The sequence below is a fragment of the Haliotis asinina genome, chromosome 13, assembly GCF_037392515.1.
Source record: "Haliotis asinina isolate JCU_RB_2024 chromosome 13, JCU_Hal_asi_v2, whole genome shotgun sequence".
Classification (NCBI taxonomy): domain Eukaryota; kingdom Metazoa; phylum Mollusca; class Gastropoda; order Lepetellida; family Haliotidae; genus Haliotis; species Haliotis asinina.
The window spans coordinates 25,494,249-25,514,714 of NC_090292.1; the positions used below are offsets into that span (position 1 = coordinate 25,494,249).

Sequence of the window (20,466 nt, forward strand, 5' to 3'; positions counted from 1 at the left end):
ATGAAGTGCCCCCATCTGTTTTCGTTAGTATGCGCGCGCACCGAGCAACAGCGAGATGAAATGTCATTCATTGTAACGCATGGTTTTGCTCCAGAGTATAGATCTCAATGTGACCTGAATAAGTGACGTTGACAAACAGGGAAACAGTTAAACGTTTTATAGCGTTATATGAATGATTACTCTGCTTTATCAAAGATGATTCGATATGATGAGCGGGGTTTTACGATAACTGTACAGCACGTTAATGCTACCTTATCTCTTCATTGTGTGCTTCATAATGCTGACATCACTATTAATGAACCGAAATGTTTCTTTCCTTTCTTATTGTTTCTTCTCTCTCTTTTAAATAATTGTAGTTTGACGCGAAAATACAAGTGTAACAAATGTACTAATGTAGTCAAGTAGGCGGTTGTATAATTTCCTAGAAATGTCGGTGTGCTTAAATTTTTAGAAACATACGTTTTCTTTAATTGATTTTGAAAATGATAGGTGTATATCTATTTTTTTTAAATATAGGTTTTGTTTAAATTCTTAGAAATATAGGTTTTGTTTAAATTCTTAAAAATGATATGTGTCCATTTATATTCTTAAAACATAATAGGTGTTATGTTTAAATTCTTAGAAAAAATATGTGCTCCTTTTAAATTATTAAAAATAATAGGTTTTGTTTAATTTTTTAAAAATAATAGATGGTTATTTAAATAATAGTTTTTGTTGGAATTCTTGGAAATAATTGTGCTACGGGGAGAAAATGGCAAGTTCCGCTACAAAAGATTATTTTACTCAAGGGGGGACATTAGATTTTCATTTTGAGATATGCGCAGAAAATATGTCACGCAGCTAGTGTATCTGGGACACAAACTATCGTGTTCACCCCGTATAGCGTGAAAGGTCGAACTGGCAGTGGTAGGAAGATCGTATCAAATTGCTGTTTTATGGGAAATGCTCAGTTTCCATTATTTAGCGACACTGATCCCTAAGGCACCTGGAAGGAAATACGAATTTACTGGAAACCAAGCAAGAACTAGCCTGTCAAGCTATCAAAGCACACCTGTATCTGTGTCTCCATCTCCACCATCACCAACACCCACACCCCCACCTATATCGACACCCAAACCTATACCCACAGCCGCACACGCACACGCACACGCACACGCACCCACATCCTTGTCCCACATTCCACATACATACACAATTCCAACATTCTCAGCTGGATGTACATCAATGGTCAATCTCAACGTACATCGGCGCTCGAACTTGCAAACTATACAAACCATGGAGGTGGGTGGAGCTATATGTTAGTCACTAGTCACTTGTGTAGGTGGGTGGAGCTATATGTCAGTCACTGGTCATCTGTGTTGGTAGGTGGAGCTATATCTCAGTCACTGGATACCTGTGTAGGTGGGTGGAGCTATATCTCAGTTTACTGGACACCAGTGTAGATGGGTGGAGCTATATCTCAGTCACTGGATACCTGTGTAGGTGGGTGGAGCTATATCTCAGTCACTGGTCCCTTGTGTAGGTGGGTGGAGCTATGTCTCAGTCACTGGATACCTGTTTAGGTAGGTGGAGCTATATCTCAGTCACTGGACACCAGTGTAGATGGGTGGAGCTATATCTCAGTCACTGGACACCAGTGTAGATGGGTGGAGCTATATATGTCAGTCACTTGACACTTGTATGGGAGGGCGGAGCTACATATCAGTCACTGGTCACCTGTCTAGGTGGGTGTAGGTATATGTCAGTCACTGGTCACCTGTCTAGGTGGGCGGAGCTACATATCAGTCACTGGTCACCTGTCTAGGTGGGTGTAGGTATATGTCAGTCACTGGACACCAGTGTAGATGGGTGAAGCTATATATGTCAGTCACTTGACACTTGTATGGGAGGGCGGAGCTACATATCAGTCACTGGTCACCTGTCTAGGTGGGTGTAGGTATATGTCAGTCACTGGTCACCTGTGTAGGTGGGCGGAGCTACATATCAGTCACTGGTCACCTGTCTAGGTGGGTGTAGGTATTTGTCAGTCACTGGTCACCTGTCACAGACCAGTTGTATTTCCCAACAACTTACAGCTCCGTCGTGGGCGTTAATTGCTAAATTAACACTGTTTTATATCACATGTCTACAATCATCTGCTGACGTATCCTGTACCTATCTTTATACCAGTGTCGTGGATGCAAATGTTATGGTTATATCTGGTCAGTATGTACCTCACGGAATATTGTGGGTTGTGGAGGTTTTTAGTGTCTTAGGCTCAAGCGAAAAGACTTCAGAAGCAAGCGTTACAAATGTGGTTATCGGTAGACCTTTGCTGGCTATATATTTAAATCTGTTTCTTGAGGGCGGTGTGGTGGCCCAGTGGATAAAACGCCGTAGACCTGGATCGTCACTGTTTCTTGAATATTGTATTATGATGTAATCCGAGAAAAGAACATACAATGTGTGTGTGTGTGTGTGTGTGTGTGTGTGTGTGTGTGTGTGTGTGTGTGTGTGTGTGTGTGTGTGTGTGTGTGTGTGTATGTGTGTGTCCGTGTGAGTGTATGTGAGTATGTGTGTCTGTCTGCTTGTGTGGAAATACGTGCATTCGGAGCCTCTCTGTATAAACCTCTCTTTCTTTGTGTCTCTCAATAATACAGCTCTCTCCTCCCAGCGCAAGCAAATGTGGCAAGTATTTTATGTCTGTTCGTGAGTGTCTCTTTTACGTATGTATGTGTTGTTGTAAACAATTTAGGAAACAGGCTTTAACAATAATGAGTATGAAAACAGGCACGGGTGTCATATGTTTTGGCACGTCTGAATAGTTCAGACATTATGATAAAAGGTCACATGCAACCGAAAAATCAAACATAATTAAAAAACATTTATCACTTTTTCGTGATATATAAAATGTATTGGTGTTTATGAAAAAATAAATAAACAAAATTTTAAACGATTAATCGCAAATCAAAAGTGCAATATTTTGTACTTGGATTTATCTACATCGAAACGAAGCTGTGTTGTCCGAACACAGTCAGCTCCGGTGGATGCGCACTCATGTGTAACGACGCCTTGTCATTGACCACTGGTTCATTTGCCGATACGCTAAGCTGGCTTTTTTTTGCTTATGGCTTATAAGCCCGAAAGGTGTTTATTTCAAATTGCAAATGGTCAGTAATTGAAGTTCTGCATCGTATATTGTCATTAACAGACAGGCAGGCAGACAAGTAGGTGCCAATAAATCAGACATTGAGTTGTCTGTGTGACAGAGTGTGCTTATCACAATCAACATGTTTTTGTTTTTTATGTAACGAGTAGATTGTTTATTTTTTTATGTACATAACCAAGATTATACTACTGCTCACGACCTCATACTCCAGGCATGCATACTGTTTCAAGCTCCGCAAACCTATTCACTGCGCATGCTAAATTTATGAGCGCAGCGCAGCATAGCTGTTGAAACCAATTTACCCCCCAGCGTTGGAGGAAAATTAGTGAATCGTTTGAACTCGGATTTCGCGGACTGTTTTCATCGCATTTTTTTTATAGATTTATAGATTGAATTGGCATTTTTGATGAGTTGTATCGGTAAGAGCATACCGAAAGGTATCAGAATCTGCAAAGTTTTACGTTGCATGTGACTTTTAAAGATTTTATAGAATACCTCCCTGAACATAGGGTTGCATTGTTTCTATGTAGATATCCTTACACACTTCAGTCATTGATGAGGTTAATGGACACTTCCGGGCACGCCATACACTTCCGGGCACGCCATGCACTTCCGGGGACGCCATACGTGGAAGCGACCGATACCGGAGTTTTAATTGTCAGCGGAGTCTCGCATACTCATGTCATGGCGCATTAAGAAAAGATGTTTGTTCGAAGGTCCAGGATATCGTATTTCAAAATCGTTAGGGGAATTTGAATATTCTCATCCGTCACATGTTACTGTATCACTATTCGATACTATGGACTGGTGGGTTGACTGTCTTTCTAGTTTGGTGTCTGAAGTGTTGGTGATATTCCACAGCCTTCTGTATGATGTATTGGAGAGAGTGTCTGTCCTGAATGTCGGCAGTTGGGCAGATGCTAGATTGGAGACTGACTATCTACTGAAAGTCGACAGTTGGGAAGTTCTTGTACTGGAGACAGACCATCTACGGAAAGTGGGCAGTTGGGCAGATGTTGGATTGGAGAGAGGATCTCTCCGGAAAGTCACGTCAAAGCAAAAGATCTTATAAGATGTTGGCTTCTTTTTAAGTGAGAGAGAGAATAGGAACCAGACGAATTTACAGTAGATTGATTTTCCTTGGTGTTCTGGAAATTCGTACTTTCCACATGGGAAGTAGAGAGAGATGGAGATGGTGGGGGTGGGGATTGTGGGGATGGGGAGGGGATGGGGAGGGGCAATAACGAGGAGATAGCGCTGCAATCATGAAAGCAACGTCTCACTTCCCGCCACAGCCTTTCAGTCAAAAATACCAACATTCACAAGACTTTCAAATAAACTACTTTCGGGACAACTGATCTGGGATGAGCTAAGTAATAATTGTGTACTAAAGTCATTTAGTCACATTTATAAGAAAATATCGAGTTCTTGCCTATGACAAATAGGTTATAGACGCTCTATGGTCTCATGTCTTGTAGTGGTAAGAACATATTGAATATTGAATATTGAATATTGAATATAAGTTCAGACCTGAAGTAATACGTCATACTGATCAACTTCCTTTCACGAAAACAGGGGGTGGACGTGACTTTTTTGGTTTGTTGTTGTTGTAGTTGTTTTACGCCGCATTATGGCTTTAGCACCTCTATAACACACCAGTTTGTGCCACCTAATCGTGCCAGACAATCCAGCGACTGAAACATCGATGCATTCAAGTAGAAATTCGACCCGTGTATTTGCCGAACCTCACCGAAACCTCTCACAACAAGCAGTAATTGCCAGTAGCCTTTTATCCAAGATCTCTCCCTAAAGAGACCAATGTACTTTTAAACAATTTGAATTCAAAGACACAGTGACAATAATTTTCATGACAGCAAATGCCTCTTTCAAGTTTTCTGATACAAAGTTAATTTATATTTTTTTTTATATAGAAATTAGACATTGTTTGATGATTGTACAAAAAAGACACCTTACGTGTCTATTTTAGTCACAATCGTGGGAGGTTAAGACGAGTTTACCACACTAGTGTAGCATCTATCATTATCTTTTTCAAGCTAGCCTATAAATATAATGTTTTCCTTCAAACTTATTTCAATCCAAATCATCATCCAAAACTTGAAGTGATCTGTCAAACCTGTTTAGAACCTGTACCCTTTCTTTACCTGGCCAGGACAGTGATGAATGACGGTAATTGAGTAGGGGGGTCTTATCTGATCATTTCGTTACTTCCACGCCAATAACAAGTACATCTTTGTCTGCTGTTTAGTCTCAGAACATGTGGAAGAATACCGGCAAAATAAGCTTTGTCTCAAATATCTCTGCTTTGACACGATGATGTGGGCCGTTGGCCGTTATTCATAAGCCAATAACGTGGGCCGACTGACGGCTTGGGCAAAACAATGATAAGTTGGTAGGGATGTATCGGGAACTCCATTTATCAATCGAAGCATTCGGAAACGATCGTTTCTTTCCGGTAAGCTTCGGGATTTTTTCGGAATCGATCGTGTTGTGCAGGGCGTTCCATTTGATTGGGAAAACTGCAAACGTTAGTGGCTGACATTTCTGTCTGAAACTATGCATTTGTTATTGTTATTAAATATTCTGATTGAATAATTTGACAGTTTGCAAGCCAGTCGATCTAGCTATGCTTGAAAATTACTTGCCCAGAGAATAACTCACTAAAGAAATGCTTAGAAAATGCTTTTCGGCTTTAATATCAATGTGATGAATTTGGCACAAGATACAAAAACACATACGGGATACATGTACGATTCTACCTAGACGGATATCAAATGTCTCATGAAAAGATACGCTTGAGGGGTGACTTCACAGGGGGTAATTTTGACGTTTCAACAACATTCGTAAACACACTGAGAGCAAAAAGCAGTTTTGAAATACAGACTATAATTATTCATATAGCCTCAACTAATTAATTACATAGATGATTGTAAAAAGTTGTTTTTTCTGTTTTTCGTTTGTTGTTTTGTTTTTGGGGATTTTTGTTTTTGTTTTTTGTTAATATCGATATGTGAAAAGGATGGAAATCTTGTAGCAGTTATATTCAAAATGATTACGTGAAAGTTTCTGAAATTCTGAATTCAAATTGCAGAAATAATCCTGTTCACTCTCAGGAGTTTCACACTGAACATGCGACTTAATATATCTGCAGAGCAATTAACTGCAAATTTAAACCTCTCGTCATCTACGATTAGTATAGAATGTGCAAAGCCCTTAATTTGACATATAGTCAGCTGTACACATTTGAAAACAAATCAGTGACCTCAGGGGTCGTGTCAAAATCAAAACCGGGTAGGAAACCCAAACTGAATAGCTTTGATAAGTGTGTCATACCCCGTGCAGTTTATAACTGTATGAACTCATAATCCCATCGCCGTGTGCTAACAATACAGAATGAGATCAAAGATACAAAAACGAAAACAACACTTTTTGTAGATCTGGTAAAAAAGAGCTTCAAACATCAGTTTTTGCGATAGCTGGACGAACCAAGCGTCGTCATGTAGGATAACGCCAGTCACCAGAACCCGGTACCATCAGATCCACCATGACAAACCTCAAGACTCAGCTGCAGTGTTTTCTCACTTCCTGTAAGGTGCCTTACAACCAGTTAGAAACAGATTTGTCTCAGTACCATTCGTTACACTCCACTACTGAGCCCAACAAGCCCTATTAGGAGTTCGTGCCAGGTAACCTTTGAGCGACCTACGACCGTCCAATCAAACGCGAGACGGCGTGGGATTTACCCAGTCAGACAAAGGCTACTGTTTAGGGTTTGCCGGGACTTAGAAAATATAGCTAGTCACTAAGACTGATCCCTCAATAAAAGAAAATCGACATAAAAAGCAGGTATTTGACCACATAATATGCTTTGGTTTTACCGTTACCATTTACCATTAGCTAATATTTCCGTAAGCTGACATCCTTGAATATTTGCAAAAACGCTATTTTCAGCGACTGTTTACTCACTGTTGACAGTATTGTAGCGTGTTCCATATGGGTCACCCGAAAGCCACCGTACAAAAAATAAACTAGCGACCAAAAGAAACACCACCCAAATAAAATCGACTGTAAATTGCCCAAATAATTGTCAATCTGTTTGAAAATAGCGAAAAACAAGTCTCTCGAACACAACATGTCTAATCCCAGCGAACACTTGCACTTACATTTCGTATTTTGTGAAAAAAAAACCGAATGTACACTAATAAAACGGAAACTGTGCACAAAGTTGCGCGTATCAAATTAGAGTATACAAGTTAATCAGGTTTATTCTCTTACATCATTTTTATCGATTGACAACCAGGAAGATGCTTCCTTTAACACCAGAACAGAGGGAGAGAGCAATCGGCGTGTTACAGATGGAACAGACACAAGAGCATGTGGCAAGGACCATGGGTTGCTGCAAATCCACAATCGGAAGACCTCTCACACGTCTACGACAGACTGGCAGTATTGCAGACAGGCCAAAGAGAGGTAGGCTGCAGGTCACTACCCAAACGAGGACTGGTATTTACGGCACTAGAGGAAACGATACGTCACTATGACGTCATGAAAAGCCAAAAGCATTGGACATCCAATCAGCAGACAGACTGTCGCATTCATGGTCTGCGTGCCAATCGACCTTTCAAGGGCATGACGTCGACGTGCCAACACCGACGTACCAGATTGAGATGAACCAGGACTGTACCACACTGGCGGAGAGTGAACTTATTGAAGAACGCAAGTTTCAGTTCTTCAAGATCTGGAAGACCTTTTGGAATAACTGGGAGGCGATTTTCGGACGAGGAACGCTTTGGCAGCTGTTCTGTTAATCTAATGGCGTCGGATGCCTAGTCAAGACGTCAGAAGACTCACCTGCTCAGTTAGACGCCGGGTTCGGGCCTGCATCACTGTTAGGGGTGGCTACACCCTGTATTGAACAATATGTGATGCCCAGGAAGTTGTAAAAGCTCCCAAATGATTCTGCATTGGTGAACGAATACTGGATAATGCACCCCTATGCTATTCAGGTAATTTTGAGAAAAATAGTTTAGCATTCGGAATCGTTCGGGTACGAACCTTTTCGAGGTATAAGTTCGAAAGGTATGTGCGAATGTCCACTTTCGCGATTTGGTAAGCTATGTTCTGATTGGTCAGTCTCAAAGGTGACCCGATGCGGCTTAATAATAGGGTTTGTTAGACTCGGTAGAGGAATGTAACGAATAATACTGAGACTATGTTTACTGAGACTGCAAAACAAGGCCACATAGTTCCGCATGCAATAACACGACACTGTGAGCTCAGTCTCATCAATCTGATGGGTAACCGTAATAATTTTATTGCTCGCAGTAATTCCTCATTCAAGCTTTTCAGACATTAAAAATCTTGTATATGCTTCTTTTACGAGAATTACCCCAGGGGTGTGGCAGAAGGCTGAACACCGTGTTCTCAAAATCGAGGACGAACACCGTCGTAATTCCGCTAAAGTCCTTCACCAGCAGCGATACTTACACTTGATGTTTTGAGACGGTCCCTACCATGTACCTCCCGTGCGTTACATGAACGCTGTCACCTTGTCTAACATGGAATGTTTTCCAAGTTTTTCGATATTTTATGTGTAGTCGTTATGACTATGGAATGATACATCGTAATTAGTCACATGGAATATTAGGTCGAGGTGATTAGAATCATATCATGTGAGTTTTTAATCTGCAATATCAACCATTATAAAATAATTGCCCAAAAGCATTTTCCAAGCATTTCTTTCATCTGTAAGTCCGAAATAGTACACTTGGGTTTCATCGTGAAGTTGCTAATATGATGATCATTTTTATCAGGTCGTAATATTGCATGACATGAAAAGGCATAATAAAATAACAAGCAGGGGAGAGTGATATATTTACAAAGGAAAGGAAAATTCTTTAGCCAGTCGGGCCTGTGAACGTGGACATTTACTGGCCCGATTCACTAGTACTGGTCTAGTGGACCAGTGGCTATTTCCAGCACTGGAAATAAATAGACAAATGCCAATCCTGAATAAAAATATCCTGTATCCTTTGTTTGAAAGTGCTCTTAAATAGCTTCTCGTACTGTAAGTACTTTACCCCTGCATTGTGTAAACATATGCATAAAATTAGCTCATCAAGAACTCAAGGGGAGCACACATTTGGGTTCGTTATAAAAGTAGTTCGTTAAACGCATTTCGACTGAAATACAGCAAGTACCGTGACCCACAATACCTTGCTATATCCGTCACTTCGTCATAAGCGTGTTGGTGATATAGGTAGTTCACTGAACATGTTTGATGTGTACACACAACGTGTAAATTCTACCGTTTAAGATTCGGGTTAAAGAGGATCTTCCTCCACCCATGCTTGTTTGAGGCGATTAATGGGCATCCTCGATATATCCAGGATATACGTTCCGATAAGTCTGCACAATACCCTGGATGCATCTACGGGTCGGCCCAATAATTTTATTACTTCCCTTCGCTGGCTCCGCATTCTCACACTAGCCAATCAGCTAAGTCGCCTTATATAAACTTTTAAAAATATATTTGCAAGAACTCCTTCTGTCTCCTTCAGAGAACCGCTGCATCGTTTGTGTTTGTCAAGTTTAATCGGTTAGATGATTTAAAGAGCTAAAGTGTGTGTGACTGGTTCGCTCAACTTACCTGCGTAGATGCATCCAGGATATAGTGAAGTATAGTATAGTGAAGATTAATCGGAACGTATACCCTGGAGATATGGAGGATGGAGATAGGGTGGTCAAGTTTGATGACGTATAACGTCATCGTATCCCAGTTGCGTAGATGGATGCTCATGCTGTTGATCACTGGATTACTTGGTCCGGGCTCGGTAATTACAGACCGCCTCCATATTGCCTAAATATTGCTGAGAGCGGCATGAAACAACAAACATATGAATAGGGCTTGCTATTCATTTTCCTTCGGATGCAGGGGATGAAGGCGAGATCTACTAATGAAGAATAAAAGATGTCATGTTTACACCTTTAACAAATGGATTATATTGTTTTCGTTGTAGATTAACTCCTTGAACGCTTTCCGATTATCCGTGTATCGATGTCCCTGTTTTGACGGGTGGCATTTGCTGGTCAATGTTTAGTGATTTTCTTTAATGGACGAACAACTGCTTTGTTCTATCAGTCGACAGAAATATATAGAAAACCACGCACCTGTTGTTACACGAGTGCAAAACATGCTTGCATTATGATTGGCAGATACAGTCATAAACGATCACGTGCTTGCCTTTAAAAACAATTATCGTACCACACCATCGACTCACCTGGCACGAAATACATGTACTGCCTACATGCACAAGGGGTCATCTCAAAGATGTTTTATGCTTTTTCATGTGTGGTGATTACATGTATGTCTCATCTGTTAATTAACATCTTTCGTGTCTTTTATTCACAAAGTTAATGTTGGGATATGTAAAAGAGTATGATACCAGTATAATAGCTTAAGTCAGCCATCGTATTAAATATCTCAAAAGTGCCATTATTTCCATAAGATCGACAGGACTGCATATTATTTGCATATTGTTATGGCATGTCATTTACGTCCCCAGTTTAATTCCTCTTAAGTATTATTTTATCTCGGCTGATATCGCTATCCCCTAGCCCGATCCCAACCACCATCTGCGACACCCTTCCTGGTTTTGCCTTTGAGACGACCCCTCATACCCGCCTCTTTATATAGCGATATAGTGAGACTCCATGGTACCTGCATCCTTAATAGTTTCAGTATCAATGTTACTATTTTTACGCCAGCTAACATGAAGCTAAGTTTATATTAATTTTTAGATATGGGCATTTAAAAGTGTTCATCGCACACTAATTTGCGTGAAGCCGTGGTCGGCTCCAAATAAGTCGCTCTGTACTTCCTCATTTGTGCACTAATCGCTCCTCAGTAAAGTATTTTGTGTACGTTTCCCATCTCCCTACCACTGAAACTGAGGTTAGGGGGAATATATCATATTTTCACATATTAACTACATCAATTTTAGATATGAATGCAGTACTAATATTAAGCTAGTACTAGATTTTGAGGTCACGAAAAGTCTTGAAAACAAGAAAAACAAATTTAGAGGTATCCACCTTCCATCGATTTGCCTTCGTAAAACATCGATATTGTCCGTACGTCATTCAGTTATTCGAGATAGAATTACAAACACGATGTGCCAAATGAATTCCCACACTTCGGCATTCCCAGCGGTGTACACAGAATATATTACTCGCTCGTAAGTGAGATACATTGAAAATAATAGAAGATTGTGTGTAAACCAAGGTACATAATGATATGGAATAATATTTCGAAAAAGACAGTGGACACTAAACAGTACATTATCCTATCTATGTGCGGCCAGTGTTAATATTAATTATATCGCTGTATGTTGGTCTATGTGTACATTCAGGACACACGAGCTAGAGGTTGCATATCCGTCATGGAACACAGTTGGTGTCAGGCTAATAATGCAATTATCAGCCGTCCCGTGTTTGAACTAACACATGTTGTTAGAAAGGCATCATACCCTGGACACTCTTACTAACAACAGTGGGACTCCACTGACTCCTAAGTGTGAATGAGTTAGGTTTACGTCGCTTTTAGCAATATTTCAGCAATATTTCAGCAATATCACGGCAGGGGACACCAGAAATGGGCTTCACACATTACTCATGCGGGGAACCGAACCAGGTCCCTCGACGTGGGGAGCGAACGCTTTAACCACCTCTCCGACCGGACTCATAAACGAACTACGTTAAGCTGCGGTTATATCGAACATGCTTAGAACGAACAAGCGGGTATAACGAATAAACTGGATGACCCAGAAAGTAACTTTATCTTCGAAATGCCTACGGGGCTTTAGGGTAGCCTAGTGGTTAAAGCGTTCGCTCGTCACTCCGAAGGCCCGGGTTCGATTCCGCACATGGGTACAATATGTGAAACCCATTGCAGGTGTCCCCCGCCGTGATATTGCTGCAATATTGCTTTAAGCAGCATAAACCCACACTCACTCACTCACTTATTAAGAACTACTGTTAACACGGTAACACGGTCTTTCTTCATTTATTATAGTCTACTTTCTGCAGATGTTCATACTTTTAATAAGAAAACACGTAGCTTGTAAATGGAAAACTGAGTGTTTTACCATTGTCAGTTTATGAATACTTACAGCGTATTCTGCATTCGAAATATTTTACACGTTTGTCTTTTTAAGTGACTTTATCTCCTTCACACTACGTGAATCGTCTCTCCTCTGTCTCTCCCCTCCTCCTTCTCTCTCTCTCCCTTTCTCTCTCTCACACACACGCATACATAAACATACACTTTGTCGACCTCTCTTCGTTCTGTCTCTCCCTTTCGTCTCGCCCTGTGTTACCTGTCTTACCCTCAATCACTTTATCTTAACACAAACCCCCTTAAAACACACATGCGCACGCACGCAGGCACGCACACACACACGCACGCACACTTTAGGTAGGAAAATAATTCTATTGTAAATAAATCCTTTGCTATTTCAAGAAATACGTGTGTTTTTTTCTGCAAGTTGACACCCCAAGTTTTCTTCTCGCATTTGCGGGAAAGAAAATGATTTCAAACAATGACCTACGTAAATAGGGCAGCGATGGTAGAGATTTGACACACTTGAATGATTCCGATATTTCTATAGCTTCCCACTCAGTAACCTTCTTCAGGGAACGTAGGCTGCACGCCTTCAACCCACGTAAGTTTAACTGTGTTGTGTTAACTGAGTTGTGATGGATGTACTTGAGAGTGGAAACTGTATTAGTGGCCGACCGCACATCGTGAATAAACTACTACTACTACTACTACTGCTGCTGCTGCTGCTGCTGCTGCTACTACTACTACTACTACTGCCACTACTACTGCTACCACTACTTCTACCACTACTACTACTGCTGCCACTACTTCTACCACTACTACTACTGCTGCCACTACTACTACCTCTACTAATGGTGATACTACTATTTCTGCCACTGCTTCTACCACTACTACTACTACTGCCACTACTACTGCTACCACTACTTCTACCACTACTACTGCTACCACTACTTCTACCACTACTACTACTGCTGCCACTGCTACTACCTCTACTAATGGTGATACTACTATTTCTGCCACTGCTACTACTGCCACTACTACTACTGTCACTGCTGCTACTACTACTAGTACTACTGCCACTGCTACTACCTCTACTAATGGTGATACTACTACTACTACTACTACTGCTGCTGCTGCTGCTGCTGCTGCTGCTGCTACTGTTACTACTGTTACTACTACTGCTACAGCTAATGTCATACACACCGGACAAACGTCTATCCATACTTGCACTAAGTTGGATCTTGCCGAGTTGACAACCATTTATAAGATCTACACCGTAAAATCATGTATGACCTTACACATTAATTGTTTGATCCAGAACTCCTTATTTATTGCACATTCCTACTTACAGGGTTTTTTTTATGAAATAAACAACACGTTGCAAACCATAAAGTGGTATATTGTTTTATTCCCTAACGCTGTTGCATTTCAAGAATATTTGACGATAACGACGACGACGACGATGACAACGACGACGACGATGACAACGACGATGACGACGACGATGATGACGACGACGACGATGATGACGACGACGACGATGATGACGACGACGATGATGACGACGACGATGATGATGACGATGACGATGATGATGACGACGACGACGACGATGATGATGACGACGAAGCACTTCTGGTTTAGAGTTGGCCTTCAGTGACCCACGTTCATCATAAGAGGCGACTAACGGGATCGGGTGGTCAGACCTGCTGAGTTGGTTGACACAGGTCATCGGTTCCCATTTGCGTAGATTGATGCTCATGTTGTTGATCACTGGCTTGTCTGTTTACAGATCACTGCTATATAGCTGGAATATTGCTTTCTGTGGCGTAAAACAACAAATGACCTTAAAGATCGCGATTGCCCTGCATTGGTGACTAAGTATGCGTTAAAATGACTGAGTGTGTGAGTTAACATTTTACATCGCATCGGCAATATTGTAGCCATATAGCGACGAAAGATGTGTATAAAATGAAACAGAACTTCCATATGACGGGACAAATCCTTTCTTAATGACCTACATACATCACGGTTGCTTCGTGATATTTGTTTTATGGCTTTAGTTTCATTGTTCAGCTGTAAATGAAAATCTTTATTACAACATTAAATACTTCATTTGTAACTGTTTACTATCGGTGCGTATAACTGACCTTTCGTTTAACTGAAAAACATATTTACCAGATGTTCGTTCATGCTGAGCACTAACCTTTGAAGAATGACTTATGATGGAAATTCGTGCCCGCATATAGTTTTGTAACCTGTAATATCCGATATCTTATTTCTCTATGAATACATTTTATGAGACCTATCTTATAATGTGCTAACGAGAAACAGCAATCTAACCAATCGGTATTTAGAAAATTATTTCTAAAAGATTCGTACTGTGAAAAGTGAAAAGTATATATTTATTGCGAATCATACATTTAAAAATTCTCATCGTGAAACGTACATTTATAGGATTCTTACTGTAAAATGTACATCGCAGAGATACAAATTGTGAAACACATGTCTTAGATTCTTACTGTAAAACAACACCTTGTATACGTAATTCTTATTGTGAAACATACATAAATAATATTCTTATTGTAAAATGTAAGTGTAGAAGCCTGAAAATCCTACAAATGCCTAAAATTTCCATTTGTGAAATAGTTTTAGAAAAAAATGAGCCAGGAAATATGTGAACTATGCTTATTGTTGAATGTATATCAAAGATATTGCTATTGTTGAATGTATATCAAAGATATTGTTATTGTTGAATGTATATCAAAGATATTGCTATTGTTGAATGTATATCAAAGATATTGCTATTGTTGAATGTATATCAAAGATATTGCTATTACAAAATATGTGTTTGATGACGTATGTGAAACATAAAGCTGAAAGATTCTTATCGTGAAACACATGTCTAACATATTTTTACAGTGACATATATGTGTAAACATTCATATTGCACAACATAGAAGTAAACATTCTTATTGTAAAACATATATATGATCTTCTTATTGTTAAATATATATGTGATAATTCTTATTGTAAAACACATATGCAAACATTCTTATTGTAAAACACATGCTAAACGTTTTTGGTGTAAAATACATATGTAAACATTTGTATTGTAAAACAAAATAAATATGTAAAAATATTATTGTAAAACATATGTAAACATTGTTATTGTAAAGCATATGTTCCAAAATTCTTCTTGTAAAGCACATATAAATGTTATTATTGCGAAGAGCATTATTGTGAAACAGATGCCTTATGAGACTTAATTTGAAACATATATCAAATATCTTGACATTGAAAATATGATATGTAAACGTTGTTATTGTGACATGTAGACTTAAAAAATGTTATTGTGAAACACATGAGAAAGATTCTTATTTCAAAACATACATCTAAACATTGTTAATTTGATTACATAAAATTTTGTTTTTGTCAAACGCGTATTCTGAATATGAAATCTGACATTTGATATGATATTGTGAAACTTATACCTCAAATCGCGTTTGTCACGTTACTTGTTTCAGCTAAAGCCACGTGGTCGATGTGTCACGAATAATTTTCATTTTTTAGATATATTAGCTATTGGCGTGTTAAGGACGCTATTTTTTATGATCTCTATACACAATAAGCGAGCGGAGTCATGCAGAGTTTTAGAAATATATGCTCCACCAGGCGTTCTTCAAACTTCAGATGTAAACGAAATCGCTTTGTCAATTTTCAAAAAACACTTACTATAGGTTCACAAATGTAAGATCACATTTTTAACTTATGCAACGATGTTTTTTATGTTCATGGTTTTTAACCACCCATGCCCGTCTCACGATGCGACTAACGGGATTGAGTGGTGAGGCTACCTGACGTGGTTGACATGACATCGTATTTCTTCTGCGTAGATTGATGCTCGTGGTGTTGATCACCTGATAGTCTGGTCCAGACTCGATTGTTTACATTCCGCCGCCATGTAGCGGCCCTATTGCTGAGTGCTCCGTAAAACTAAACTCACTCACTCACTCGCGTGTCTATACTCATTCACTTAGCGTGTATTAATACAATAATGTACAAACGAAGACGTTTTGTCTCGGGATTAAAACGCTCGTTCGTCACACCGAAGTTTCAAGCTGAAACCACCGTGCTTATTCAATGTGTGAAGCCTGTTTCTGGCATACATAGGCCATAAATAGTGCTAAAATCACCGTAAAATAATAGTCACTCACTAATGCGAAACAGGATTCGATTCCTGGGGTCCATGAGCTTCCCTTGCCTTCATGTTGTCAAAAGCGACAGCCTAAGTAAACTTAGTCTCAGTATATTTCGTTACACTCCACCACTGAGTCTAACAAAACCTAGTAGAAGGTCGCGTCAGGTAACCTTTGAGCGACCAATGACCGTCCAATCAAACGCGACACGGTTAAATAGATTTAACCAATCAGACATCGGGTACTACTTAGGGATCGGAGGGACTTTCAAAACATTCAGGTCACTGACACAGATCTCTCCACAAACAAAAATCCGCATATAACACAATTACTTGCCGTAAATACGCGTTAGGGTTTCTGTTGACAAAGTTACCATTAGCTAATACTTTCGCAAGATGACATCCTTCAATATTGCCAAAAACACTATTTTCAGCAACTGTTTACTCACCGTTGACATTGTTGTACGTACGTCGTGTGCATCACACGGAAGCGATCGCACGCTAAATAGCATTCGGAATCGTTCGGGTATGAACATTTTCGAGATAAAAAGTTCAAAAGGTATGTGCGAATGTCCACTTTGGCGTTTTGGTAAACTGCGTTCTAATTGGTAAATCTCAAAGGTTACCTGACGCGACCTCCCATAAGGTTTTGTTAGACTCAGTAGTGGAGTGTAACGAAAAGTACTGAGGATAAGTTTACTTAGACTGTCAAAAGCGATGTACAAATTCCACGAAATCTTGAAAAAAGTCTCGATGGATCTGATTTCGTTTAAATTTTTATTCCAATTATTAAGATGCTGATCGTGTATGTCCTTCAACCCGAGCTTGCATTAAACATTTCTGTGTTATAAAAAAGTGAACAAAGTAATAAGTCGTTAGGAAACAACAACCCAATTACTCCAGCGTAATGGCATACAACAAAACATCCTTAAAGGAGTTGTCATAGATTCGGTCATTGCTTTTCAACAGTATATAGATTGAATTACAATTTTCAAAAGAAAATAGCTTGTGTTGTATATTCATAACAATAAATATTGTGCGTAATTCACTTGAATGTGAGGGGTAGTGTTCCTTTGACGTGGAATATGATCTTCTCGCTAAATGTCGTGGCATTTCCTTACGCTTAGTTCAGAAACCAATTTTTCACACACTTACTTCCGGATGGATACTTGTGGAGGAGATGGCATTTTATAGCGTTGGATTTAATTCTATTCAACATGTCTTCTTTCTGTTTTTTCTCCCTAAAACCCTTACAACGCAGTGTTTTTGGGAGGTGTCCTTTGTGCAGCAAAAACGGAAAATCTGAACTGTCCCCGGATTAATAATAGGTTGATTTTTTGTTGTCGTTGCTGTTGTTGTTGTTGTTGTTGCTACTGCTGTTGCTGTTTAACGCCGGATTAAGAAAAATCATTTATTTTGTTGCGTGTTAAGTACGCTTGCTCCCAGGTAATAACCTCTGAAATGGAGATACATGTATGATACATTCGGCTGTGAATTTTGTTCAACATTTGGGGTTTCATTTAGTCCAGGACTATTACTGTTGCTTAACACCACACTCATGCTGTACATGTTCCCCATATTTCTCCCACGTATTGACTTTACCATTTTCCCTCTTTGTTTTAGAATTTTCCCATACTCCCCACATATGCATAGATATTTCTCATATTCCCCGCATATGTATACTTATTTTCGACATACGTGTAAATATTACACCCCCACACACACACCCCACACACGCAAGTATACATATTTCCCACGAACATGCATGTATTCATATTTCCCACGAACATGCATGTATACATATTTCCCATGCATGTATACATATTTTCCCCACACACGCATGTATACATATTTCCCCCACACATGCATGTATACATATTTCCCATGCATGTATACACATTTCCCCCACACATGCATGTATATATATTTCCCATATGCCCAACATATGCGTCTATGTTCACCATATTTCACGCACATGTACACATATTCTCCCATTTTCGCCACACATATATACATTTATCTAGCCTCATGTAAGAATGTCGAGTTTTGATTGGTCCACGTGATAAAATACCATGTACGTCCATCACGATCCGCAAGCGGGAGTACAAAAGTCGTGTACTCCCGCTACCAAAGTCATATCACCCCGCTACGCCTCGGTGACGACGCGAAGTGAGAAAAGCGTGCATCGACAAGCCTTTAGTAACGCGCGGTGCATTGAGGTCAAACAGTGGCATCTCACGTATATAAAACAAGTCGATTCGATGCGTGTTGTTTTGTTTTTATTTAGTGAAAACATTCAGCTAGATAAATGCGTTATCACATCCTGTCGAAGGAAATACGGGGTTTTATCAGTCTGATAAAACCCCGTATTTCCCTCAACACGATGTGATAACTTATAGTATACATATTACATATATTCCATACATGTGTGTACATACTGAGCATATTGTCAGCACACGCTTACATACGTGAACCAGTCCAAAGTGACCCACGCCTAAAGTTTCATCACTGTTTCAGATTCACAGCCGTCCCCCGCGAGGACCCGCCTTCTTGAGCTGCTGTATAATATTGACGGCCTCCTGCAAGCATCTTCACATAGTACCGACCAGCAAGATAACAACAAGCTAGCCCAACCACGGGATACAGACTTCCACAGCAAAGGTGAGGGTAGTCTCGGGTATAATATTGACGGCCTCCTGTAAGCATCTGCACATAGTCAATCAATAAATCTTTATCCACTCCAGAACCACAAACTTCGGTACAAGAGCAAAACACAGTTGTATTACTCACAATACACGCGCCTTAGGATTTATTTTTCAACAGAGTTTGTGACATATTTCTGTGCTCTTGAGCAACTGGACTTCAACACTTTACAAAGATTATGGTCATTTGGGTATTGAGCTTCACATCTAAACATGTAATGAAACTCATCTCCAATTACATTTTGGTTACATAGTTTACTTACAACTAAATGCACCTTTTGTTCATTAAGTGTAATTATACAAGGGATATATAGACCTAGTAAAGGCGTGTCCGTGAGTTTAGTTTTACACTAAGTTCGGAATCTTAGAGTGAGTGAGTGAGTTTAGTTTCACGCCGCATTCAGCAATATTCCAGCTATATGGCGACGGTCTGTAAATAATCGAGTCTGGACCAGACAATCCAGTGATCAACAACACGAGCACTGATCTGCGCAACTGGGAACCGATGCCATGTGTCAATGACATTTGTCAACCACGTCAGCGAGCCTGACCACCCGAACCCGTTAGTCGCCTCTTACGACAAGCACAGTCGCCTTTTATGGAAGGCATGGGTTGCTGAAGGCTTATTCTACCCCGTGACCTTCACGGGTAGGAATCTTAGGACAGGGATAGAGACAGCATTAGGTAATAGCACGTATTGTTCAACTTGTATTCAAACTGTAAATTAAAATGTCTACAGAGAATGCCTTTAGGGCTAGATTCCATGTTTTCTCTCCACTTTTGGTTGAAATAGTACCGACCAATCCGACAGCAATAAGTCCAGGCTAGGGATACAGGTCGGTGTACCTCTTATTCACCGGTATTTTGATACGTGTTTGTGAGTGCATACGTATGTGCGAGTAATGTCTCTCTCTCCCTCCTTCACTCCCTCCCTTATACTCTCTTTCCGTTTCCAGTCTCTCCCTATCTTACCCTCTTTTTCTGTCCGTCTTACCCTTTTCTGTCTCTTACTACTTTTCCGCACTCTTGTCACCTCCGTCACTAGTGTTATAGTCACATACGCCACTCCCATGCACCGTAGGGCCATGTGTAATTAGTCTGACATAGCCCTCCGTGGTGAGAAAAGTGGAAATCCCAAATTCATATCAAGAAAACTTACTAAAGAAGCAACGTAAGTTTTAAAATACAAATTTAAGTCTCCCTAAAGTTATAATGTAAATATGCATGCTTCAAACTGTACAGCAAAATAGGGAAACGCATTTTGCGTCGTTTGGCTCTA

General features: G+C 39.9%; 1 protein-coding gene across 1 annotated transcript in view; it reads left to right on the plus strand.

The window, feature by feature from the left end:
* The window catches only part of LOC137259847 (uncharacterized), a 43,522-nt gene that overhangs the window by 22,666 nt on the left and 390 nt on the right, over positions 1-20,466 (plus strand). The window contains exon 2 of the mRNA XM_067797472.1: positions 19,003-19,146. Within this exon, the coding sequence (XP_067653573.1) occupies positions 19,003-19,146 (144 nt within the window). The remainder of the gene's footprint in view (positions 1-19,002; positions 19,147-20,466) is intronic.